At 37.0% G+C, this 23936-nt stretch overlaps 3 protein-coding genes across 3 annotated transcripts in view; 1 reads left to right on the plus strand and 2 right to left on the minus strand.

Moving 5' to 3' along the window:
• Positions 1-1938: 1938 nt before the first annotated feature.
• Positions 1939-3577, plus strand: LOC129809793 (probable arginine--tRNA ligase, mitochondrial). The gene is made up of 2 exons (XM_055859887.1): positions 1939-2115; positions 2174-3577. The coding sequence occupies exons 1-2, from the start codon at positions 1939-1941 to the stop codon at positions 3575-3577; spliced, it is 1581 nt and encodes a 526-aa protein (XP_055715862.1).
• LOC129799320 (28S ribosomal protein S9, mitochondrial) overlaps positions 3575-23936 on the minus strand; it is a 60546-nt gene continuing 40184 nt past the window's right edge. The window contains exons 6-7 of the mRNA XM_055843121.1: positions 3863-4025; positions 3575-3749 (exon numbers count right to left, since the gene is read on the minus strand). Coding sequence (XP_055699096.1) covers positions 3658-3749; positions 3863-4025 — 255 coding nt within the window. The 3' untranslated portion in view covers positions 3575-3657. The remainder of the gene's footprint in view (positions 3750-3862; positions 4026-23936) is intronic.
• Positions 9452-23936, minus strand: part of LOC129798452 (uncharacterized) — a 42031-nt gene continuing 27546 nt past the window's right edge. Inside the window, exons 5-7 of the mRNA XM_055841601.1 lie at positions 14536-14605; positions 14344-14483; positions 9452-14286 (exon numbers count right to left, since the gene is read on the minus strand). Of these exons, the coding sequence (XP_055697576.1) occupies positions 11406-14286; positions 14344-14483; positions 14536-14605 (3091 nt within the window). The 3' untranslated portion in view covers positions 9452-11405. The remainder of the gene's footprint in view (positions 14287-14343; positions 14484-14535; positions 14606-23936) is intronic.

The following is a 23936-nucleotide window of genomic DNA, read 5'->3' on the forward strand; positions in this document are numbered from 1 at the left end:
TGGCTATTTATTTTTTGAATTCTCCGTGGAAAATCTTCTAAAAATTGCCTTGAAAAAGTGCTTGCTTTGCTCGAAAAATGCACCAAGACGGTTCAGTTGTCAAATAGAAGATGGCGGACAGTGCCCTTTGGGACATTTCTCTTGATGTTTTCACGTCATTTTGCACGGAAGTAAGCAAATTCCCGTAGTTAATTCATCAAAAATTATTAAAGAAGTGGTCAGTGAAGTGATTTGTGGGAAAATTCTGTGAATTTTACTGTTTTTTCTTGTGTTGTTTTAGTGTGAAATCTGCCATCGAAAATTGCCCTGCAGACCGTATTTGTCATCTGTTTTGGGGCTCTTGGCGGCCTTTTTTAGACATCCTGATACTCTATCTTCTCGGGAAGAGGCCCTAGAAGTTCTAGGTAGCTCCCAGAGAATCCGTGTACTGTTAGGATGCCTTCCGGACACAGAAACTAATTCCATTATATGACCAGAAGTGTCATTGACTAGAAAGAAATTCCTTTTTGTCCTTCAAGAATTGTAAAAATTTCACATCCTTTGCACTGTAAGGATTCTAGAATAGTTTTTCCATTGTCTTTTGGTTTCGAAAAAACCTGCAAATTTCACAAATTTATCACAATTATCATATTTTTTAACTTTATTAGCTCTCTCTCAACAAAGTTAGGCAAGAAGAATACCTAAAGAAAAATCAAAATTCCTAAAAACATTAAAAAAAATAAATGCAACATCAGCCACTTTTTTTATATTTGCCAGATTTGAATGCAAAAATGACTTTTTCCTTTAGTGGTGGTTCCTCTGGTATATCCTTATCCTTAATAATTTTCACATGCATTTTTTTAATGGTGGATGGAAAACAAAATAATTTTTGTTTGTTTATCAGAATACGGAATAGGAGGATAGTTAAATGGTTCGAATGATTATACCTATTTTTATTATTATTATTTTTAATAAAAGTCGATGGCTATTCCATGACAAAAACCTAACTTTTTTGTATAATTTTTTTTTTTGCAAAATTCTGAAAGTAGAAAGCATCTATTTCTATATTTATTTTAATTTATTTTATAAAATCTTTCAGCAAGCAAAAGCAGTCAGTTTTTTAATTATATTTTATATGGACATTTTTTATTTATCTATTACAAGTTTTGTATTTTACAAAATTCTATAGAACTGCCTTTATTATGATTAATAAAAATTACATTGAATTTGTTTCAGAGAAATTGAGTTTTATAAACTAGAAAAAAAAAACAAAAAGTCTTTCAAATTCGTGCATTTGGAAGCGAAATATCATCCAATTTATGGAGAAATTTGGACGTAGAACAAAAGAACAATAGTATGAAAACCAAGTTTTTTTTTTATTTAAATTTTCTAGATACAGTGCCCGCTCTCTAATCCGGATCGCCGTAATCCGGACGAGTTATCGACAGTTACCTTTAAAATCATTTTGAGGTTATGTATGCATGTGTGTTCAGCAATGAGAATGAATTATCCTGTGAAGTTTTTGTTCAATAAATGAAGTATAATAGCATAGAATTCTCTAATTTTGTCCTTTTAAACTTCTTTAAAACTTTTATTCTAATTCTCGGAAAAAAACCTTGTATTATATTTTCAAGACGTTGAACAAATTCAAAAAATCCATCCGGATTATGAAGCGGACATCTGTCAAATTGTCTCCCAATTATCCGGATTACGAAGCGGGCACTGTAACTTCGATAATTTCTAAAAAAAAAAATATTCTCCTAAATAATTCTCCTAACTCCTAGATCAAAATTTTCGGACCTAAATGTCCAATCGAATTTCCTTCTTCTTATTCTTCTTCTTTATTTTATTTTTACGGCTGTCGGATTCAATTTAGATCCATATAGCCAACATCGAATTTCCTAAATCTAACGAAAATCTCCTAGAGTTGGCAACACTGCTCCCATTTCGGTTGTCGAAATGTCGAAATACGAACTGTCTTCGTGGAAATCCCACCAATGCTTACCACCAGATGGCAGTTTTTTCCATCCATCTTGTCAACACGAAATCCACAAAATCACCTCAACTTCCCAGGCTGTTTTCCCCAAGATGCTGGACAAAATTCACAGATTTTCCTGCATCACCTCATTCCTCAAGGTCTGTACTATCAGATTTTCCACCACCGATGGAAATTTATTGCTTCCTTTCTCCACAGCGGAGGGGTATTTTCAACCCTTCTTCGCGGGCTTTTTGCTCAGCTTCCGGGAAGATTCTCGTGGAATTCAGCTCTCCCAACATAGCCAAACCCTTCCATGTCGGCCACCTGAGATCCACCATCATTGGGAATTTCATAGCTAATCTCTTTGAGGATTCTGGGCAGGCAGTTTGGAGAATAAATTACCTGGGAGATTGGGGAACGCAATTTGGACTCTTGAAACTCGGCGTGGAGCAGCTGAATCTCACCGAGGAGGACTTAAAATCCGACCCTATTAAGCAACTGTTTAGAGCCTACGTGGCGGCTAATGAAAAAGCTAAGGAAGACGAAGGAATCGCGTCAAAAGCTAGAGAAATCTTCTCCCGGATGGAACTGGAGGATGGGGATGATTTATCCAGGTGGAATCTGTACAGGGAGTTCACAGTGGCTGAGCTGAAAAGGGTGTATAGTAGACTCGGAGTTTGTTTTGATGCGTACGAGTGGGAATCAATGTACAGGAGGAAGAATATAGAGGACATTCTTGAGGATCTCAGGAAAAAGGGAATTTTAAGTAAGGAATCCGACGGGAAGGAGACCGTAGAGGTAAATGGGCGGAAAGTGGCAGTTGTAAAAAGCGACGGGACGACACTTTACCTGGCCAGGGATATTGCAGCTGTCCTGGATCGGATGCAAAAGCACAATTTCTCTCACCTTTTCTACATTGTCGATTCCGGGCAGAGTGATCACTTCCGGGCCCTTTTCCACATTGTCCAGAAGCTAGGAATCACCCAGGTGAGTCATGTGAAGTTCGGAAGAATAAAGGGAATGAGCACGAGAAGGGGGAGTGTTGTTTTCTTAGAAGACATTCTCAATGAAGCTCGGGATATAATGAGGGAGAAACAAGTGAAATCCTCAACGACAAAAGTCAATCTGTCGGATTTGACCGACAAAACAGCTGATATCCTCGGGATTTCCGCTGTCATCGTCAACGACCTGAAGCAACGCCGGCAAAAAGATTACAATTTCGACTGGAAGAATGCCCTGCAAGTGGAAGGGGACACAGGAATCAAACTCCAGTACACTCATTGCCGCCTGGTCAGCCTATCTGAAAAAGCCGGAATAGAACCCGATCTCACCCTCAATCCCGAACTCCTCCCTCACACAAAATGCCAAGAAATCATCCTCGAACTCGACAAATTCCCCTCAATCCTGGCCAGAAGCCGCGAATCCCTGGAAGCCTGCATCCTGGTCACCTATCTCTTCACCCTCTGCAACACCATCAGCCGCTGCCTGAAAACAGCCCGCGTGAAGCAAGAACCCAGCCTGGACCTTCAGCGTCAGCGACTACTCATCTTCAACACTGCCCGCAAAACCCTAGCCCATGGAATGAAAATTCTCGGGCTGCAACCTCTAGATCGCATGTGAATAAAAGCTCAATTTATTTCTCAAAAACAAAAAAAAACTATTCTTTAGAATTCCTCTATCCATTGAAAATCTCGTCCACTTTATCGCTTCTTCCAAGTGTACTTGCGTCTGGCTCCCTCCTGACCTGGTTTCTTGCGTTCGCGCCGCCTGTAGTCTGTCTGTAGGAGTCCAGCTGCCAAAGAGAGTAATGATAAATTGAAAAGAGAGCCCCATTGACATTACAATACAAGTTCACAGTCCGCAAACATGAACTTCTGCGCAGATATGACAAATTGATTTGATTACCGAGTCGCATTTCTTCCACGATCTCAGGGCTCAGGAAGCTCCGCAGTCCCAATGAAATGCCCAATCGGATGGCACCCGCCTGACCTGCTGGTCCACCTCCAGTCACCGTAGCCTCAACATCAACCTTTCCCAGCATATCCGTGAAGATCAGCGGGAAAATCACCTGGAAATTCGAGAAAATCATCATAGGAATCCCAGGAACCTAACTGGAAAATACTCTTCCAGGAAAGATCACAGCATTCAGTCGCGGAAGTTTGAGCCATTTGAGTCCCAATTTGCGTGTGCCTCCTGAAGTTAATTTGATAATGAATCACAGCTATTGATAGCTTGCAAAGAAGGTACTAGTAAACTTCGTGGAATGCTCGAATCAGTTGGAATCGGTTCTATTTTGTCCAGGATTCCAAGACCTTTCAAATGAATCCACATGTATCGCAATCGGACAAGAAATACGCTTCCCAGAGGTCTTTTAATTTCAGTTTTCGAAAAATATTTACAAAAACGAGCTTAATATTTGTTTGCCTTAACATTAAAAAATGTTGATATATTTTTACACCTAAAAAGTATTAAAGTTACGAGGAAAAAAAGTTAACCGCACCCCCTTTTTTTCTCAGTGAGTAAACTTTGTGGAATGCTAGAATTAAAACCAAATCGAGACATAATCACTTGGAATCGGTACTATTTTGTCCAGGATTCCAAGACCTTTCAAATGAACCTAAATTTATCCAAATCGGACAAGAAATACACTTCCCAGAGGTCTTTTAATTTCCGTTCTTGAAAAATATTTATAAAAACGAGATTAATATTTATTTGCCTTAAAATAATCTTGCTAAATATTGCGCAAATTAAGCCAAAAATGTGAGTTGTTAGCTTTAGATATTCGCCAGAAAATGGGTTAAGAGGGTAAAACAAAGGTGGTCATGTTATTGACCACAGGGTTACCGGGGTTACCTGAAGTCCCCAAGTCGCTATCTCTTACTGTTTGACTTCTAGTTCTTATAAAAAGCGAAAGAGTTTTTAAAAATCAACATTTTCAATGATTATTTCCCAAAGAAATACAATTTTCTAAATAATTTTATTTTTTCTCGAAAAGATACCCAAGTAGCAAAAACTAGTTGAGTAATGGCCTGGAGGGGAATTCTGTAACGCTCTGGCAATGCCATATGACAAATTGGGTTCGAATCTTAGGAGAGCTTTTTCGAAAATGCGATTCTGTAGCCGTATCATTGCCATTTCAACTCACGTGGCATTGTCAGAAGTCACATATTTGAGATTTCTGGCAATTCAAATGACAATTAATTTTGTTGATCAAATCAACCAAGACGTACTGTATTTTCATGAATTCATCAAGTAAAGGGATTTCATTAAAAATTCAATAAATTGCATTTTCGAACTCATATGATATGACAAAAAAGCTCAAATGGCATTGTCAGGTTTCGAACTCACGCGTGACAATGCCACGAAAATTATAGAATTCCCCTATTGGACACACTTACGACTAAAGCCCAGAAACGACTAAGCTCTCGTTCATAGCCAAGTCAGTTCCTGACACACTACAAAACCAGGCTTAACATTTTCTTGCACTCACAAAACATAACTTTCGCGGATTTTTGTGCAGATATTTCTACTGAAATGCACTACTACACCTTTGAAAATAAATCTACACTCAAATTTACTTCTCATTTCACTTATAATAACAAGAAATATCCACTAGAATCGTATAAATTGTCTTAAGTCGCGAAATAGCTTCACTTCACAAATAATTGTAATTAACAATAATTATTTCACGTGAACTGAGATATAAATTTATCAATAGTTCCTTTTTAAATACAGTAGGGGAAAGTACCCTCCCTTTGAACGTTCATGCCTTCGAATAATGTGAATTTTCTTTTATTTTTCTCAAGAGACTTGCACGTTTAAATTAAATAATATTTACCTTATCATCAATTATTGATAATTTCATGATAATTATGTGTAATTTTGTTAGGGAAAATAAAAGAAATTCACATTATTCGAAGGCATGAACGTTCGAAGGGAGAGTACTTTCCCCTACATGTAAATTGCAATAAAAATATCTGCATAAAAATCCACAAGATCTACGTTTTGTGGATACCAGTAAAGAACTAAGCCTTGTTTGTAGTGTTTCAGGAACTGACTTGGCTATAAACGAGCTCAGTCATCTCTGAACTTTAGTCGTAAGTGTGTCTAGGGAATAAGTCTATGTACAGTGCACGCTTTTCCTTATTCGAATCGGAGTTATTCACATGGCATCTTGACGATTTCATTTTTAAAAATGCAGTTTATGTATGAATTAACCCAGAGGTGTGCAAGAACCGTTTGAAACCGAACAAGCGTCAAATGAAAATTGTACGTCAATGGTCAAAACGCTACGCGAACAAACTAATTTTGACGTTTATTTGGTTTCGAACGGTTCTTGCACAACCCTGAATTAATCTATGAAATTTTTATTTAATGGATCATAAAACAAAGAATTCTCTAATAATTTCCTTTTACTTAATCTTTATTTTAAGACGTTGAACAGATTCAAAATATCCATCCGAATAACGAGACAGACACCTGTCATTTGGTCTCCCAATTATCCGAATAAGAAAGCGGACACTGTATAATCTACTAGGATTTTATCAAATATTGGCCAAATTACAGGGAGTTCCGTGGAGTTCCGTCTTAAGTGAAAACGGATTGAATGAATTTGACATGAATTGCCTACTTTTAGGAACTTATTTATAAAATAATTTTTGAAATGCCCTTAAATGTATGCAAATATTTTTCACGGTGTAAATATGAAATACTTTTCTTATGAATCGTTGGCACTGAAAATAGGCTGCCAAACTGGCGGCGAAAATGTTTTGCATACATGGCGTTTCCATAATTGCATCACTGAAGTAAATTCGCAGGCTTTTTTCTCAGTCCCGAGAAATTTTCTCAAAGCGAAACTCCCTGCAAGCTAAAATAGGTACCTTGTCAACTCTCTATCTAAATTCTCAGAAAAAAAAGAAAGACGTGGGTAAAATAAAGGTAAAGTTAATGACCACAGGGCCCACAGGGTATCTGAAGTTCCAAATTCGCTATGTCTAAACATTTGACTTTTAGCTCTTACGAACGAAACTTCCAAATTATAAAATCTGTAAATATCTCAATTGCTAATTAGACACATATTTGTAAAGATTTAGGTTTTTTACTAAAAAAAAATTGATTTACTAAGAAAATTTACTCTAACGACTGATTTTGTTGCTTTTTTACGGTTTAACCGAGCTCAATATTATTGTTCGTAACATGATTGCTTGACGAGCATTTTTGTACTTTTACAAACATTTATTCTTAAATGTTTTACAAACATTTGTTCATAAACAAAAATTTACGAAAAAATTACAAAATTTTACGAACATCTTTTATCTGTTTGCGAACAGTTACGAACAAATATTTATAAAAGTACAAAAAATGCTCGTCAAACAATCATGTTACGAACGTTACGAACAATATTTGTGGAAAAAGCACAAAATTTTACCAACTTTTTAGAGGATTTTACGATTCACGAGCATCTTGTAATCCCCCTTTAGGAATTCACAAACATTTACGAACAATTTTACAAAATATTTTTCTCTGTGTAGAGGAAAGTGTCCATGTTTCGTACGATCCCAAGCTTCTTAATGACAAAATTTTATCTATTTTTTTCAATAAACGTGACTTATAGCACTCATATTTTAAAAATTAGGGGAAAGTGCCCAGTTTTAGTCATCGTTTGTCATTGACATTTTAGTCAATACGAAGCTTGGGATCGTACGAAGCATGGGGACTTTCCCCTAAGTTGTTTCGAAGAACATTTCTTAACAAATTAACAAGTTTTGATGGTAAAATTTTCACGGGTTATTCCTTCAATTCTTCCAACCGACATAAAATGATTTTTATGGTTCCGGCACACCTTTTAGATCGGAAAATTTTCATGAAATCAAAATTCACATCCCTTTTTCTCACGAGTTTTGCATTTGTCTGTCTCACTCCAAATTCGATTGAGCTAAATTGAATTTTTTGTGATGTCAAAAAGAAGAAGAAGAATGCGACAGAATGAGATAGATATATGCAAAGCGTATGTGAAAGAAAGGTATTCGAATTTAGACTTCATGAAATTTTCCTGATCTAAAAGGTGTGCCAGAGCCATTACACTAAAAGTTTTGCCGATATATCCAATTTCTGGATGGGAGAAAGTTCTTTTTAATGAAATAAATTCCTAGATTTCATGAACGTTAGGGATGTTAGCATTGTTAACGCACAATGAATATGCATAGGGTAAGTGTGCCAAATTTCGGCATAGTTGCATGCAAGCGCCAAAGTCTCAAGTTTGAAATGTAATATTTTTAATAGAAATAGATTTTTTTTCATTCTTTCTACTTTAGGAGTGTTGCTTAGAACCTTGTAGACAGTTTATCGTCTTTATTTACTTTAAAATCGTTGTTAATACATTTTAGAATGAATAAAAATGTAAGCATAGCTTTGGTGCCCTATTTCGGCCACCTTCATTCTCATAGTTCCTTGCCCTTCAGGAATTCTTCCAATGTCTTTTTCACGTCATCTTGTTTGTTAAAGCTACATTTTTTGTTATTCTTTTGCATTGTATAATCTCTAGAGTATGTAAAAACTAAAAAATCATGGAAATTCAAGGAACAAAAAAGGTGGCCGGAATTGCAAGCTGTCCGGAATTTGGCACACTTATACTATCAGTCTTTCGATATTCTTTTCTCATTATTTCCACTTCTACAAAATAATATTGCGTGAAGTTATTCTTAGCATTATTGCAGGGAAAAGTAAACCTATCACTTCTTACAAGATTCAAATGACGGAGTTACTATTGAGGATCACAAAACCCATAAATTCTCGATTAATAGCCCCAGTTGGAAGATCATTTAATGCTAAATCTGGGCAGAAAACTGCCGAGAAAACAGATCGGAAGTGGCAGAGAGCAAAAAGTTTTTTTTTTGCTGGTGTGAGAAAACATTATCCATTTGGATAACACAATCCCCGCATGTAAAATTGAGAAGAATCCCGTGGCAAAGTCTCTCGCCCAATCCAACAATAAACTAATCAGGAGGCACTCTATAGCGTCGCTCTCTGATAATGGAGTGGGACTCACAACTGGCATCCCGGAGTACAAAAGACTCAATTGAATTGAATAACATTTTGTAATTGAACTCGTTACCTTGAATGTTGAAAACTTCTAAAAACTCCATGATCATCACACTCAATCTCACCAACACAATTCATATTGGAATTTTGTGGAGCGCGCAAAATGCTGAAGGAAGAAAGTCATCCACTTTTGGCCCAGAACACGAGAATTTGTCATATCCGTTTCTTTTTTTTTGGGAAAAACGGTGGATTTTGGTAAAAGACTCTCATTGTCTCAACTAAAAGCATATGACGCCAAATTCACTGACACAGAAAAATCCCGCGGGAGATGTGCAAAAAAAAAACAGCCCTATTAAACCTTGAGACAGTTAGAGCAGGTGCTCGTGTCTTTGCAACCATGAATCATCCGAGAATTGTTCCAGTTTTTTCCATGCTTCTGGCCATTTTAATAGATCTACTGTAATTTGTGGCAATAGCACAATGTTTTTCTGGTAACATATTTCTTTTTTTTTTTTAAATTAGTATCACAATAACAATACAAATATTTTATCAAAGATATTGGGGATTGCGATCTACCACAGTGGCTTGCAGTTAAATAAAGCAGACTCTGAAAACGTCTATAAAAGTGGACCTAGAACATTTTTTCTCATTTATTCTTTTAGGTTTTTTTTGTAATTCGAATTAAGTGTCAAAAAATGGCTTGAAAAACTTTTTAAATTTGTTTTTAATGCATTTTATGAAGAGTATCGTAATTATCGTAATATTATCCGCCATTGAAATTGAGCGGCCATATTTAGCGTCTGCGTTAGAGGGCGCTTAAAGCTAAATGGCCCCTATAGCCAACGGCCGCGGCGATTCCATTGGATTTCCAGCAGCCTTTTCTGCCATGTCCGCTGATTTTACCGCTAAAAATCCGCGTGGAATTCCCTGGATTTTACCGTTCAAAATCCGCGTAAGCTTCCGAGACGGAATTTGACGCTAAATTTCTTCCTAGCGTTCCATGGACATTTGCGGAACTCCGTATAGGACCGTCTAATAAGAAATGTCCGCGAGTTTCCATGGACTTTTCTCCAACGAATATTTCCACGGCTTTTCCTATGGATTATTAGCGGTATAGTCGGCAGTCAGCCCTTTAAAAATTTGGAAAAATCCTCTTTATTTCCACGAAATTCTCCGTGGAAATTTCCATGCAACGGCCTTAGAGGCTTCCGTGGTTAAATATTACAGAATTCCACGACTTTTCCAGTGGATTTTTTAAATATATTTTTCTTCAAAATAATTCCAAAAATTGATTAAAAATTCGTGGAACTTAAATAGAGAATTTCCACACAAAAAAAACATCCACAAATATGGACAATCAGTGCCAATTGGAAGCTTAGAACTTGGAGAGTATTCATCTATCAGACGAACACTCAGTTGTTCTAATTTTGAGTTAAAAATATTGCTACCATATCGTTCATTTGACTATGTCTAGCTCGCAAGAATTATAGCGTTAGGGCGAAAAATAATTGCAGAATTTTCGTGCTTACTTCCATGGAGTCTTGGTCGGAAAGATATCAGAAAATATACTGGGAATATTCAAAGGAAATTTTGAATCAATTTCCAGGGAATGCTCTCAGATATCTTGCAAGAAAATTCCTCGGACTTTTTTTTCTAGGAAATCCACACGAAAAAAAGCTGATAACTCCGCAAAATTCCAAGCGGAATATAAGCGTTTATTTCCACGGAAACTCTCGCGGAAAAATAGAAGACAAATTCCAGGGAATTTTCTGTTACTGTGAAACTTTGCGCCCGATCGGCTACAGGAGCATGCAAAGGAAGTGTCATGTTATCTGACAACATTAGGACGCGATTGAAAATGAAGTTAGCTGCAAGTCGACACGACATTTATTTTTTGACGGATTTGGCGTTTGTTCGCGAGTGAAAGTCGATCAAATATGGAGTTTACTAATGCCCAAATTGTCTCAGTTTTTTTTTTCATTTTGCTCGATTATTTTAACTCTAACATTGAAGCATTAAAAATCACATTAAAAAACTTCATTTCGTTACCGAACTTCTTGATAACAGAAGAGGGTAGAGATCAGGACCAGTCAACACGAAGAAGCTAGTGAAAACCCATCCAAACCATACAATTTACGTCAAAATCGAGCCGTATTACTCCCATATTTGACTACTTTTGGTCCACGAAAGTCGTAAGAAAAGAAATAAGTAAGCCAGTATCAATTGTATCACTTTTCTACAAAACAGAACTGAATTCCTTCGATTTGATCACAATACTACCAACTTTACAACCACGATTAGAAGTACCACAACCGGAAACTGAGAAAAAGTCATCTAGGTCCATTTTTAGAAGTTTTCAGGTTTCACTTCACTGTCTCCGAAGCCACTATACACGATCTCATGATCCTCAGACGCACTTTCTGCTATTTTTCTGATAATTCTGAATAATATGCAGCAGTTGATCAATAGACGAGTGACTGTGTTGAATAATAGTCTTCAATTCGCGAACCTCCTTAGTCAACATCTCAATTTTCTCAGCATTCTCCTCTATCTTTGTGGTCAGCGTACAAATGCTTTCCGTTTCAAATCCATAGTCCGAATCCGTTGATTTGTCCACAATTGCACTGTTATTGTTATCAAATTTGTTCTTGTACGAAAAGTACGTTGCTGACGTGCTTCGAGGAGCAATTGTATGGCCAAAGTGTTTCCTCTGCCTCCCAACTTCGTAAGCTGCGTTCAGTATGTCCCGCGGGAGACGCTTCTCACCTGGGTTTAGCGGCTTGACGCACAGGACAACCCGGTAGGCTTGTGGTGATACCAGGGCTGTGTAGTGCAGGAGATTCCTCAGCCAGGTCGGTAGGTATCCATTGAACAGAGCTGACTCAATGTATGAGATCAATTTGGTCTGACGTACGAGCTTGGACAACCCAGCTGTTTTCTTCAGTCCCTGGATATCATGTACAGCGATTCCTACGAGTAAGTTCATCAGGATCACGGTGACGAAGAGGAGGAAGAGGACGAAGGTGATCTGCGCACTGATCTCAAGGAGGAATGGTGGATCCTTCCCATCGGGATCATTGATCAAGAGTTCAAGATCCTGTTCTCCGGTCATCATAACGAGAACTGTTATGAAACCCATGAAAGGGTTCGCAAAAGACGACGAAGATGGAAAGATCACGCAGAAACTGATTGTAAATCCAACTAGCATACATGAATACGCCATGAAGAGTTTAGCAAACTCCCCCTGAACTTTTGTATACATAGCCACGTAGGCACCAAAAACTGGTAGTTGTCCTATCATTAGCATAAGATTCGTCCATCCCAGGAGCACAGCAAAGGCCCCTATGTGATTCTGCCAGGTGTATGTGCGATTGGTGTAGATGTAGGAGATGACAAAGACACTGGTTATCACAAACCACTCAATTATGTTCTCCGCTTGGGTTACATAATACCGGAAAGAGGAATATCCTGTGATGCCGAAGAGTTTTCGAAATATCTCAAAGATCGTAATTGCTACGAGGACCCACCACTGCATCTCCATTACAAATGGATTGTTTCTCAGCATATCCCCCAAGATACTCTGTTTCTGACAGAGTTCCTGCTCCTGAATCGTCTCCTCCATATCCTTGCTTCCATTGTAGCAATTATGGGCTAAGGCTGTCAACACGTAAAGCGTAAGGAAGAGGACGAAGATGAAGCAAAAAACCAAGCGACCGATGTAGTACTTTCGGATCTTTCCCCATTTGATGTAGAGGAAAGCACTGCATAGCGGATGCTGCAGGAATTCCTTCTGTCCCTCATTTACAAAGGTGTTTAGGTAGTTTATTTCTCGTGGATAAGATAGGTGTAGGAGTTGCCTGAAGTCTAGTTCAAGTTCAACTTCGCGATTTGCTGTATCCTGGCTGTGATGGAGAGTTATGGCAGCGTCTAGTTTGTGCGTAACCATTGCAAGGGATGCTGGGGTTTTCCGCGTAATCACATTGAGAGCTGAGGTTCCTTTCTTGGATTTTGTCGTGACATCAGCCCCATGGAAGATCAGCATCTCTACGCATTGAGCCAGGCCATCGAGAGCAGCCAGATGCAGAGCTGTAAACCCATAGACATCTTGATGGTTGACATTGGCTCCCCAGGCAATAAGGGTTTCTAAAATATCAAACGCTGACTCTGACTTGCCTATTCCAGCATGAAGAGCAGTTCTCTCATCGAAATCCTCGGCATTGGGATCTGCTCCTCCGAGCCTCAATAAAACCTCGCAGCATTCTAAGCTTGCTGCCCGAGCTGCTAGATGCAGCGGGGTAAATCCTCGGTGATTCTTCAGCTTAGCGTCAGCTCCCTTGGCCAGAAGTAGAGTGACGCATTCAACATTTCCCTCATCTGCTGCCAAGTGAAGAGCTGTGGACTCCTTCTCGCGAATGCAAATCCTGATATTTGGATCAGCATCCTTGGCACTTAGCAAGGCTTCCAAGCATTGCGCTAACCCTAGATCTGCAGCTAAGTGAATGGGATTGGTTCCATTAGACTTGACGGAGTTCACATCAGCCCCATGCGTGATGAAAAGCTTGACACAGTCTACAGCATTGGCCCGGACAGCGCAGTGCAGCAGAGATTCCTCGTAGCTGTGCGTGAGATGCTGCCTCCTGGTATTAATGTCCACGGATGCTTCATGTTGTAGGAGTACACTGGCCGCTTCGACACTATTCCCAAAGGCAGCACAGTGCAATGGCGTATAGCACTTTGTTTGTAAATTCGGATCAACACCCCGATTAACAAGGAACTTTGTACACTTGACACATCCACTGAAAGCCGCCAAGTGAAGTGCTGAAATTCCATTGATATCACTAAAATTCACATCAGCTCCCGTGTCGATGAACTCCTCCAAGAGATCCCATCGTTTGAGATAAGCAGCCCAGAGGAAGCTTAGATTCCTCTCGGCTTTGGTTGCTGTGGCAAAAATATCCACAACATCCGTACTGAGAATCTTCTTCTGTTCAATATCCTCAAGAAGCTTGAGACGTCCACTGGTGACCTTCATCTGCTCCAGCAGACTTATCCGTAAGGTATCACTGCAGATCTGCACACTAAGTTCTGTGCTAGGCTCCTCGAAGCTATCATACATACTTGGTGCACTTTCAGCCGGCGGTGATGGTCCAACTTCCATATACTCAAAACCCTCCGATGGATACTGTTCCTCCAGCATAGCCTGAGGATCATTCCTCCAGCGCACCATCATCTGTGGCGCCATAGTCTTGAATCTGCCACGGAAAAAGGGAGAAAGGAAGACATCCACCCTTGAGAATTTCAACCAAAAATTCCCCTCAATCATTTCCAGCCAATAAATCCCTCACCGTGGTGACATAGAAAGTGGAATGTGCTCATTCTCAACAGCAATACTCGCAGCCCGAGATGATCGTCGACGTTTTGCCTTAATCACTGATTCCTTGTGTCCAGAATTTTCCATTATCTTCACACTTCGACCCTCCATCAACTAGCACTTCTCACAAGTGATCTTCGCACTTTAACTTGCTCAAAACTTTCACATCATCACTCCACATTTCACTAAACTTCCCCAATTTTCTGCATTTGCAGATCACTTCAATATCCAATTCTCTCAATTCAAAAAAAAAAAGATCAAAAACTTATCACCACTTGAACTGAAAATCCAGTGATCTTGTCACTCGAGCTATCCTCCAAAGACTGACTTCAAAATTGCCTCATAAGATTTTCTCCCCTCCACACTATAAGAGTCACCAGCTTTTGTAGCAATCAACTTGAGGCTGTGATTATTGAATTGTTAGAGACAATTGTTATCACTGATAGTGGGGTCAGACGGGGGAGTGGACAATATTGTCCAGAAAAAAAAATTCTTGAGCAGTGACCACACAACCCAACACCACGAGACACAATCGTTGACTATGCACTCCACACCAAATAACTTCCGAGAGACTCTCGAGAGAAATCTCTCAAGAGGCTCCCCCAGCCAATCTTGGAACATCGTTTTAGGTAGGATTACATCATGATCTTACCTATTGTGACGGCGAAAGATATTCATATCTCTGGATTAAACTGATAATGCCCCAAAGTTGGTTTTGAGACTTCTTTTGAGACCTCTACACATTGAGAGTAATTTTCGTCAAAAATCGCATTTTTGACAGAATCTTGACGTTTCCACTACAACAGAGTGCAGTCGACTTCCTTCAAAAAAGCAATTTTTGACGAAAATTGTTCCCAATGTGTTCAAGCCTTTAGTTAACTGTTTCTACAAGATGAATTGAAACATCTCTAACTGGGAATGGTACCATAAAATGGACATTTTGGTTGACCAATTTTGATTACTGTACACAGTAAAAAATTTTTGGCTGCTTTACCGTGATTTTCATTGTAAATTTTACATTAAACATGTAATCGTGTGTACTAATACACATTTGTGTAATTTGTACACATTTTGTCTGAAAACTGTGTAACTTGTACACCTTTTATTTGAAAACTGTGTAATTTTACACTAAATATGTAAGAAAATATACAAAACTGTGTAATCATTCCCAGTTTATTACACGGTTAACAATTACATAAAATTTAAATTACACATTTTCAGATTACACGTTTTGTTGAAATACATAATTTGTGTAAGTTTACAAGAATAATCGTGATAAAAAAGCAAACCAGCGATTATCCTTGTAAATTTTTTTACTGTGTATTCTAAAAACAAATCTTAATAAGTCTTAGTTTTCCATATGGTATCATTCCAATGAATTCGACTTTTCGTTGTATCGGTTCGTGTTACGACTATTTGGAGATCTTCGAACACGACGAGGACTGGAAAACAGTCGAGACCGAAACCAACGCCAAGGTAGAAAAACAAAGAAAGTCGATAATGCAGAAGCACTTGAGAACAACTAAACGCCAAAAAACATATAATACATTCTTTCGTTAAAATAGCACTATTACTCATCAATAACTCCCGGACTCCCGATCAACACTGGGCATAATAGTGCTTATAATTTTTAGAACTTCAACCTTGATATCAAGGCTCGACGTCAACAACTCTTGAACATATCTATAATTACCTAATCTAGTACACAAATATCTTATTTACTAAATTTCCCTTGTTTTTCTTTGGAAAAAGAATTCTAAGTTGTTTTTAATCCTCAAGAAAAATATTTAAAAAACATATTATATTGATAGTTTAATTTCAGTAGAAAACCTAAAAAAATTAGAAGACCTCAAAGATTAATTTCCTGAGCGTCCTCTGTCTTAAAGTTGGTATCAACCTCAAAGAAGAATTAAGCTAAAATCTTAAAGAACTTCTTTATTTTTATAAAATCAAAAATAAATATAATTAAAGTTTCATTTTCAAATACCTAATGTGACATTTAGTATGCAAACCATATTCCATTGAAGTTTACAAATCGTGAATCACTTCAAAACTTTTTCAATATTGAATTTCCGATAAATAGTTAATCACTGTTTTCTTATATGTGGTAAATACCCCCACCAGAGAGGTGCTTTATCTTCCTATGAAACTGAAAAACGGTTTCTAACCTGGTTCGTTAGGAGTTACTTCAGGACTTCAGGACTTTCCGGAAATTTTTCTCCTCTTTCTCAGGTATAGATCAGTCAAGTTCAGTTTGAAATTGACCATTCTAGTGCAAGTTTTCCAGATTTTTGTGTAAAGGTGAAGAATTTAATGATTTGACAATTGATCTCAATACCTGAGGGCTAATTTTTGAAACTCTCACACGCACCCGCGAGCTCTTTAGTGGCCGAGAGAATTCAAATCCTTCTGTAACGACTTCTTTAGGGGAAAGTGGTGCACCACCAAACACGGGGTACCACCAAACACTGCGATTTTTTTAATCGGATATTCGACTTAAGAGGATAAGACCTATAGAAATTTATAGGCACTATAGGGATGCTTGTCCACTGAAGGAATGGTCGAGATAGTCCAAGTAGTTTAAAAATAAAAATTAGTGTTTCGTGGTACCCTGTGTTTGGTGGTGCCCCAGTTTCCTCTATAACATAAACTATTCTTTGGATATACTCAAGAATCGCGGGTTGTGCGAATCAATTTCTCTCGTCCACTAAAGAGCTCGCGGGCGCGAGTGAGACTTTCAAAAATTGGCCCTCTGAATATGGGAACGGAATATCCCTGAACGGTTTAAAACCGAACCAATGTCAAATGAAACTTCTTATGTCAATGGTCAAAACGGTACCTGAACAAACTCACTTTGACGAACTTTATGTTGTTATCAAAAACGCGCTTTCGTGTAAAAACGATCAAATGAATGAATAAACACTGATTTGACAAACTTTTAATCAAGCATTACAAATTCTATTTACAAAGATGAACTTAAATTAAATGAGGATAAATTCAATTCCTCAGTGCTATTACACTTACTTGCTTATTACACAAATCTTTTGATTCGTCAATTGGCGTTAATAAAAATCCCAATGATTAATTTTAGACTTGCAATAATTAAGTAAAATATTATGCTTTGATTTAGTCCGGAAGGAAAAGCCGGACTTCGTCTCCGAAAATCTGGGGTGGAATAATAAGTTTTCGACACTGTTGAATCGATAGTATCGATAAATTTATATCTGTTAGATTAAGTGAATGTCGACTTTCTACGTTTTGTTGGGCCAATTATTATGGCATTCTTAAAAGAATCTGATTGTTGATAAATATCTATATTAGTTATAGCAGTCCTGCTATCGTTTAAATTTTTTCATAATCGGCAGTCGATAGTATCCAAAATGAGTTATCATGTCTCCCCTATTTAAATAGATTTTAACAGCTTTTTTCAAAGGATACGCACGGAAAGTGAAGTTACTAAGGATCTTTAATTCGATGTGGATGGTTAACTTTAGAATCACAGACCTTTGAGCTTTCTGATTCCCAATTTTTTTTTCCAAAAAGGGGTGGCAAAGCGTTCCAGGCTTTGCGATATGCTCGAACTCGTGACTGAGATGCTATCTAGTAAAAGTACTTTCGCATCATTTTTCGTTTACCGGTTCTCAACCGATTTGAACCGATTTGTAAATCACTCAAAAGATCCCACAAAATAATTTTAAGAGTATAATAAAAATTATTTTCGGACAAAAAATACTTATCCGTTCAAAACCGGTTCATTATCGGTTCACAATCTGTTTGAACGGATTTATAAATCATTCAAAACATTGCTCGAAATAATTTAGGACTAATATAATTGAATTTCGAATAAAAATTAGTTATCGGTTATGAACCGATTCCAAACCGATTGGAACTGGTTCAGTTTTGTCAGAAAATCCAAAACCTCCCCAACGAGCTCAAAACTTTGACCTTAAAAACCGTTATTAGGAATGATTCTACTGTATTTTCATACAAGGCCAATTGTCCGCATGCACACAGAAAAATTTTGACTCTAAATTTAAGAATATAGAAGATCCTGGGAACTTAAATTGGACGTGAATCCCCGAGGCGTTTAATTTTAGAAGCTCTGACCCAAAGAAATGGGCTAGAATCCTTAGCTCTTTCAAATTAAGAGATCGGGAACTTAAGTTCAGCATTAGCTGGAAAATGAAAAATGTCTACATATTTGCAAATTGCAACTAAAACTAAATGATCAAGGATTTAGAATTAGGGCATTGGCATTCATTCAATGGGATTTGAAATTAAATTCCTGGGTGTTTCTGTTTAAGAATTTTTCATTTTTCTGTGTGTGGGTAATCTCTAAAACATATCCAAAAATGAAAAAAATCGCACAACGCATTTTTCAGCAATCCCAAACAAAACATGATTTTGATGGGGAAGGGGAGAGGTGAGGAGAAAATTAGGGGCATGTTAACGATCCTTGGGTCGACTTATTGGGGAGTCCCCCTTAGGTCCCAAGTCGCCATCTCTAACCGTTTGACCTCTAGAGTTGGTGACAGCCGGACGGACAGACGAATAAACAGCATGACGACTTTTCTTATAAATCGTCTGAAACGCGAAGATTTGTTGAGAAAAGTGGTTTCCGGGGGGGGGGGGGGGTGAAGGTGGAAAATTGGGAGGGGGGTGATAAAATCGATGGATTATATATACTGCTCTCCCCCTGTTGTTCTAGCACTAATAATAAAAACTCATATTAGTTCTATTAGAATCTATTTTCTGGGCCAAGTCCAGCTTTTTCTTGACTTAAACCGCTAAAACTTTTCAAATCCTCGCAACCACCCTCAATTGACTCACAACCGAAGGGATAACAAGATAAGCTACTAAGTCCAAGAATTAGAATTCCTCTTGTAAACTTTTATTTAACTTCACTACCACATTTTTCCTCATTTCCCGTGGATCAGATGGGCCACTTTCGAGGCCAAAGATAAAGGGTTTCTCACATACAAGATCAGCTTCAAACTAACCAGGGTGAATCTTTGTGAGATCGTCCATGGACACACTGGGGTAGATCTCCAGAATTTAAGCTTCCCCAATTTCAAATTTTATCCAAAACTGGAGAGTTAAAACATTGCCATAGTTGCAATTGTGTATGCGTTGCTTGCAAGAATTATAGCCTAAAAGCGAAAAATGACATTCTTGCACAAAATCGCAGCAGTATGTTAGCGACAATTAGTGTAGTCATCAAATTTTCTATATACAGTATAGTCTCTCAAATCTGAATCTCTCAAAATCGAACAACGTTTGGATTCAAAATGTCAGTTGTGAGGTTATGTTAAAAAAAATCGTGTTGTGAATGATTGAAAATCATATTTATGTGTTTCTTCCTGAATGTTTACATACATTATGATCGTAAAAAATGAAAAGAAAGTAGAGTGAAAGGAACGTCTATTGACACTTTAAGAACTCGTGTCAGTACCTATTGACACTCTACTCTGTACCATTTGGGATACGAAATTTGAACGTCTCTGTTTATAGTAAAAGGTATATTACAGAAAAACGTTATATTACTTATATTTTATTAGATACGTTAAGTAATTTTCAACATTTTGACAAAAGTGTCAATAGGGGTTCCCTGTCGAACAGACGTTTCTCCGACCCTATGTTACCACTCAGAGTTGTGAGAAAGTAAGGGAATTTTGTTTAAAGTACAATTTAATTTCACAAAAATTTGGTTAGTTTTGAAAAAATCGTTCGAATTTGGGAGGTGAGGAATGTCAAAAATACTCCCCGAGCGTATGAATTTAGAAGACTCTACTGTAGTGTAACAGTAGGGCAGATTCAAGATGTCCTAAAATCCCTAGAATTTTTTAGCTTCATCAAACTGCCGCTAGAGGCACTAAGATCGCACGAAAGAATTAAAATTGAAAAAAACTCCATTCCGTGTATTCCAATTAAATCCAATTGAGTGGAAAAAGAGACAATTTGAACTCATTCCGAGTTGGTTCATACAAGAATGCCTTATCACATGATCTTTAATGCTTGTTTGCTTATCCTATAAGCCTAGTAATTTGGAATTTGAGATGAAAATTTACAATGCACGTAGAGAAGATTCGCAAAGTGCAGGCCAAGAACCTCATCATAATTCCAAGTTTAATCGCATAAGAATCTCCCTGGCTACAAGCTTGAATAAATTTACCCCTGACTTTGTCTATTTGTCTAAATTTGTGTATCTTTCTTTTTGTGACTGTCTCAAGCTTAGTCTCAAGTTGGTTCTCTTCTGTTTTTTTTTTGTGTATGGAAAGATTTCGTTTGCAAAACGATCGCAGACTGATAAGTTAATCGTCACCTGTCTGTTGCAATTTCTCCTGGGTTTGATTGATCATTGATCGTGATCTCTGATGACCGAGAAATCTCTCTGATGCCCCAGATCAAGCATTTCACTTTTTTTTTGCACCTCAGTCACCACCCCCGCATTTCGCCTTAGCATTGTCACAATGGCCAGACCACAAATGACTCTGTGCGTCACTGAAGAGGCTTTATAAGATCATCCCAGAGAGTGATCAATTTGTGGGGGAATCCGCGTGCGAGCACGCGTATGACCAAAACCAAGCAAAAAAAAGCTAAGACAATACCTCAACAATGTTGCAAAAATGCCAGTCGTGCAAAATCCTATTGGTAAATATTTAGCAATGTGGCTAGACCGCGTGTGACAGAGCTCTAAGGAACGAACCAAGAAAAAAAGTAAACCACAGTGTCGTGGGAATTTTACAATAATTACTGCAAAATTCTGCCTTCAACAGAATAAAAAAAAAAACAACAAAACAGTTTTATTTATGATTTGTGGACTCTTTTTTTTTCCTCTACGTGCACCTGACGAGAAATTCTTTAGCATAATTCCTCCGCTTTTGAGTAAATATTTAAAGGATGGCAATCAACAAATCATTCTGGAAAAAATGTCTTTATTTAAGAGAATAATTAATGCAATATTGTACAAATGTAAATTGTTTACTTTTAAATTTTTTTCCTGTTATTTGCTCTTGCAGATAAAAAAAATCCGTAAAGGTAACACAGTAAAATTAGCATTTATTACAAATTAATAAATTCCTGCTTCGACGAAATTAATTTGTATAATAATAAAAATTTTGGCAAAAACTCTTCTCAAATCTTCCTTCTTCTCCCACAATCTTGTATTCGTCCCCTTTTGTCTTCGATTACTTTTAAAGATTTTTTTTTCAACAAAGAGAACATTCAAGTGTAGTCAACTTTTGTAATACTGTACGGCTCCGATAGAGTGAACACATTTGATTCTTGTAAATCTGCAATGTTATTTATTATTGTAGATACTATTTCACTCGTTAAAAATTTTCTTAAGTTCTTAACAAAATTACTTTAAAATTTTTACATTAAACTTGGAATTTTACATATTTTTTCACGGCATTTAAAGTTTTTAGAAGTTGACTCTATCGGGGTCATACTGTATTACTCTTTATAAAGTAATACATGCAACACGGATGGAACATTTTACTTTAGCTCAAGAAATACTTTAAAAAAAATCATCTAAAAACGATTTTTCAACATTATTTTCTAATCATTTTTTACATTCTATAAATGTAAAAAAAATTTCTAAAGAAATAGTCGCAGAAAATGAATGAAATGCAAAATAAATAAAAATCTATGAAACATGATACACAAAACATGAAACATAATAATTATTTTTATTAAAAAAAAATCAAAATATTTTGAGGATTTTTTCATAAAAATTTGAAAATACAAGAAGAAAAGCTACATTTGACATTTAGATAATTTTTTGAATTTTTAAGATTTTCAAATGAAGCAAATAATCCAATATTTCACACCATAAGTGAATAGAAATTATCTTTAGGGGAAAGTAGGGCACTCTTGAAATAGATCTTTTTTAAGTGTCTATTTTTAAGTAGAACTGGACCTTACTAAGACATAACTTAGCTCAATCAATTACAAAGCTAAATTGCACTATGATAAGAATGATAAGGCTCAGTTTTATTTAAAAATTGGAGAAAAGTTCTATTTTAAAAATGCTGCAATTCAAAGGAGTCTCTCTACTTCTCACTATATTGATGTTGATTCAAAATTTAAACATAGAGTATTTATAATTTTGTCTTTTTATAAAAATAAACACTCGAGATTCTCCATGAGTTCCTTTATAGGAAGACCAGGGTACATTTAGCCAGCAAATAAAGCATTTCCACGAATGATGGAAGAAGGTGTTTTCACTGTGAAGTGAAGTGCAAACAATTTATTTATGGAAATTCGCTCAACTAACAACTCGTTGGCACAATAGTATCAGAGGAAAACTCAATGGATGGCACTGTTCCCCATGGAAACATTCTGGAAAACTGTTCCCAATTTTTGTTTTTAAGCTTTTATGCGAGAAAGTTCAAACAAATTGAACATTTTTTTATGATACGATTTCGATGACATTTTAGTATACAGTCGAGTTCCTCAAATTTGAACTCCTCAAATTTGAACGACGGTTGAGTTCAAAATGCAAAATTTGAGGTTATGTGAAGAAAGTTTTGCGTGGAGTCTGAATTAGAACTATTTTTCTATGGTGTTTCCTCAATATTATCGTATTATATTAACTTCCGCAACAAATTCCATTTCTTTAACAATAAATTACATTGATATATTCTCTAAAATTATCTTTCTTAAATTTGAGAAAGTGCATTTCATATGAATTCCGTTACGTTTTTGAAAATATTGTTCAAATTTGAGGAGTGAGAAATGTCATCTATACCCCTCAAATGTTCAAATTTGAGGAACTCTACTGTATGTTGTAACTGAGATCGAGATCTTTCTAACGCTGGGTCCCATCCGTTTCTACACCAACCCACTGTACCCGGACTCTTACTATATTCAAGTGGACCGGACTCTATCTCTAATGTTTATTAACCAATTTCAAAGAAACTTTTTTTTTCTCTTGTTGGCCTTCTGAACTCAGACTATTTAAAATAGAAAATGACCAGTGATAAGCCCATATAACCTTATGGTAGCTGAGATTCTTTACAGGTGGGTCTCAGTTTAGGTATGAAAAGGTTTCTGGCTCATCCTCAGTCCCAAATAAAGCCATCTTAGTGAGGAACTGGCATTAGTCTCAGGTCTGAAGCTGGCCTTTGGGTAAGATGAGGTAATTCGGAATCATGCATATTTTGGAATTTTGAGATTTTCTCAATGTTTCAGGTGGTCAAAGAGAAAAAGAAAAGCACGAAGAAGTACAAAACCTTAAATTCGAGAACACTTCTTCGTTTTTTCTTTAGTCATTAAAAACTATTAGGAAATCTCAATATTCCATATTAGACATCATCCCAAATTACCCCATCTTAATCGTCTTAAGTGAAAGTGCATAAAATTCTCTATCTCTAATTCTGTAATTATTGAAAAATCCTCAAAATGCCACTAAAATAGCTTTGGGGAAGCTTTGAAATTAGGCTTTTTCACCTACAGTAGACTCTCTCTCAATCGGGAATATGGGGCAAAATGTCATCCGGTTTAGCGATAGAATTGAGCGTCAAAGCCTTTGTAAATTCCACAAAAAGCGCTTAATTATAAAGA

Source organism: Phlebotomus papatasi, chromosome 1, assembly GCF_024763615.1.
Source record: "Phlebotomus papatasi isolate M1 chromosome 1, Ppap_2.1, whole genome shotgun sequence".
In the NCBI taxonomy this organism is placed as follows: Eukaryota; Metazoa; Arthropoda; class Insecta; order Diptera; family Psychodidae; genus Phlebotomus; species Phlebotomus papatasi.

What these genes read in the sequence shown, in the direction of transcription:
- LOC129809793 (XM_055859887.1), top strand. Translation starts at nt 1,939, where the DNA reads ATGTCGAAATACGAACTGTCTTCGTGGAAATCCCACCAATGCTTACCA. An exon ending in GCATCACCTCATTCCTCAAG is followed by an intron (nt 2,116 to 2,173) that starts GTCTGTACTATC and finishes CTTTCTCCACAG; the next exon opens with CGGAGGGGTATTTTCAACCC.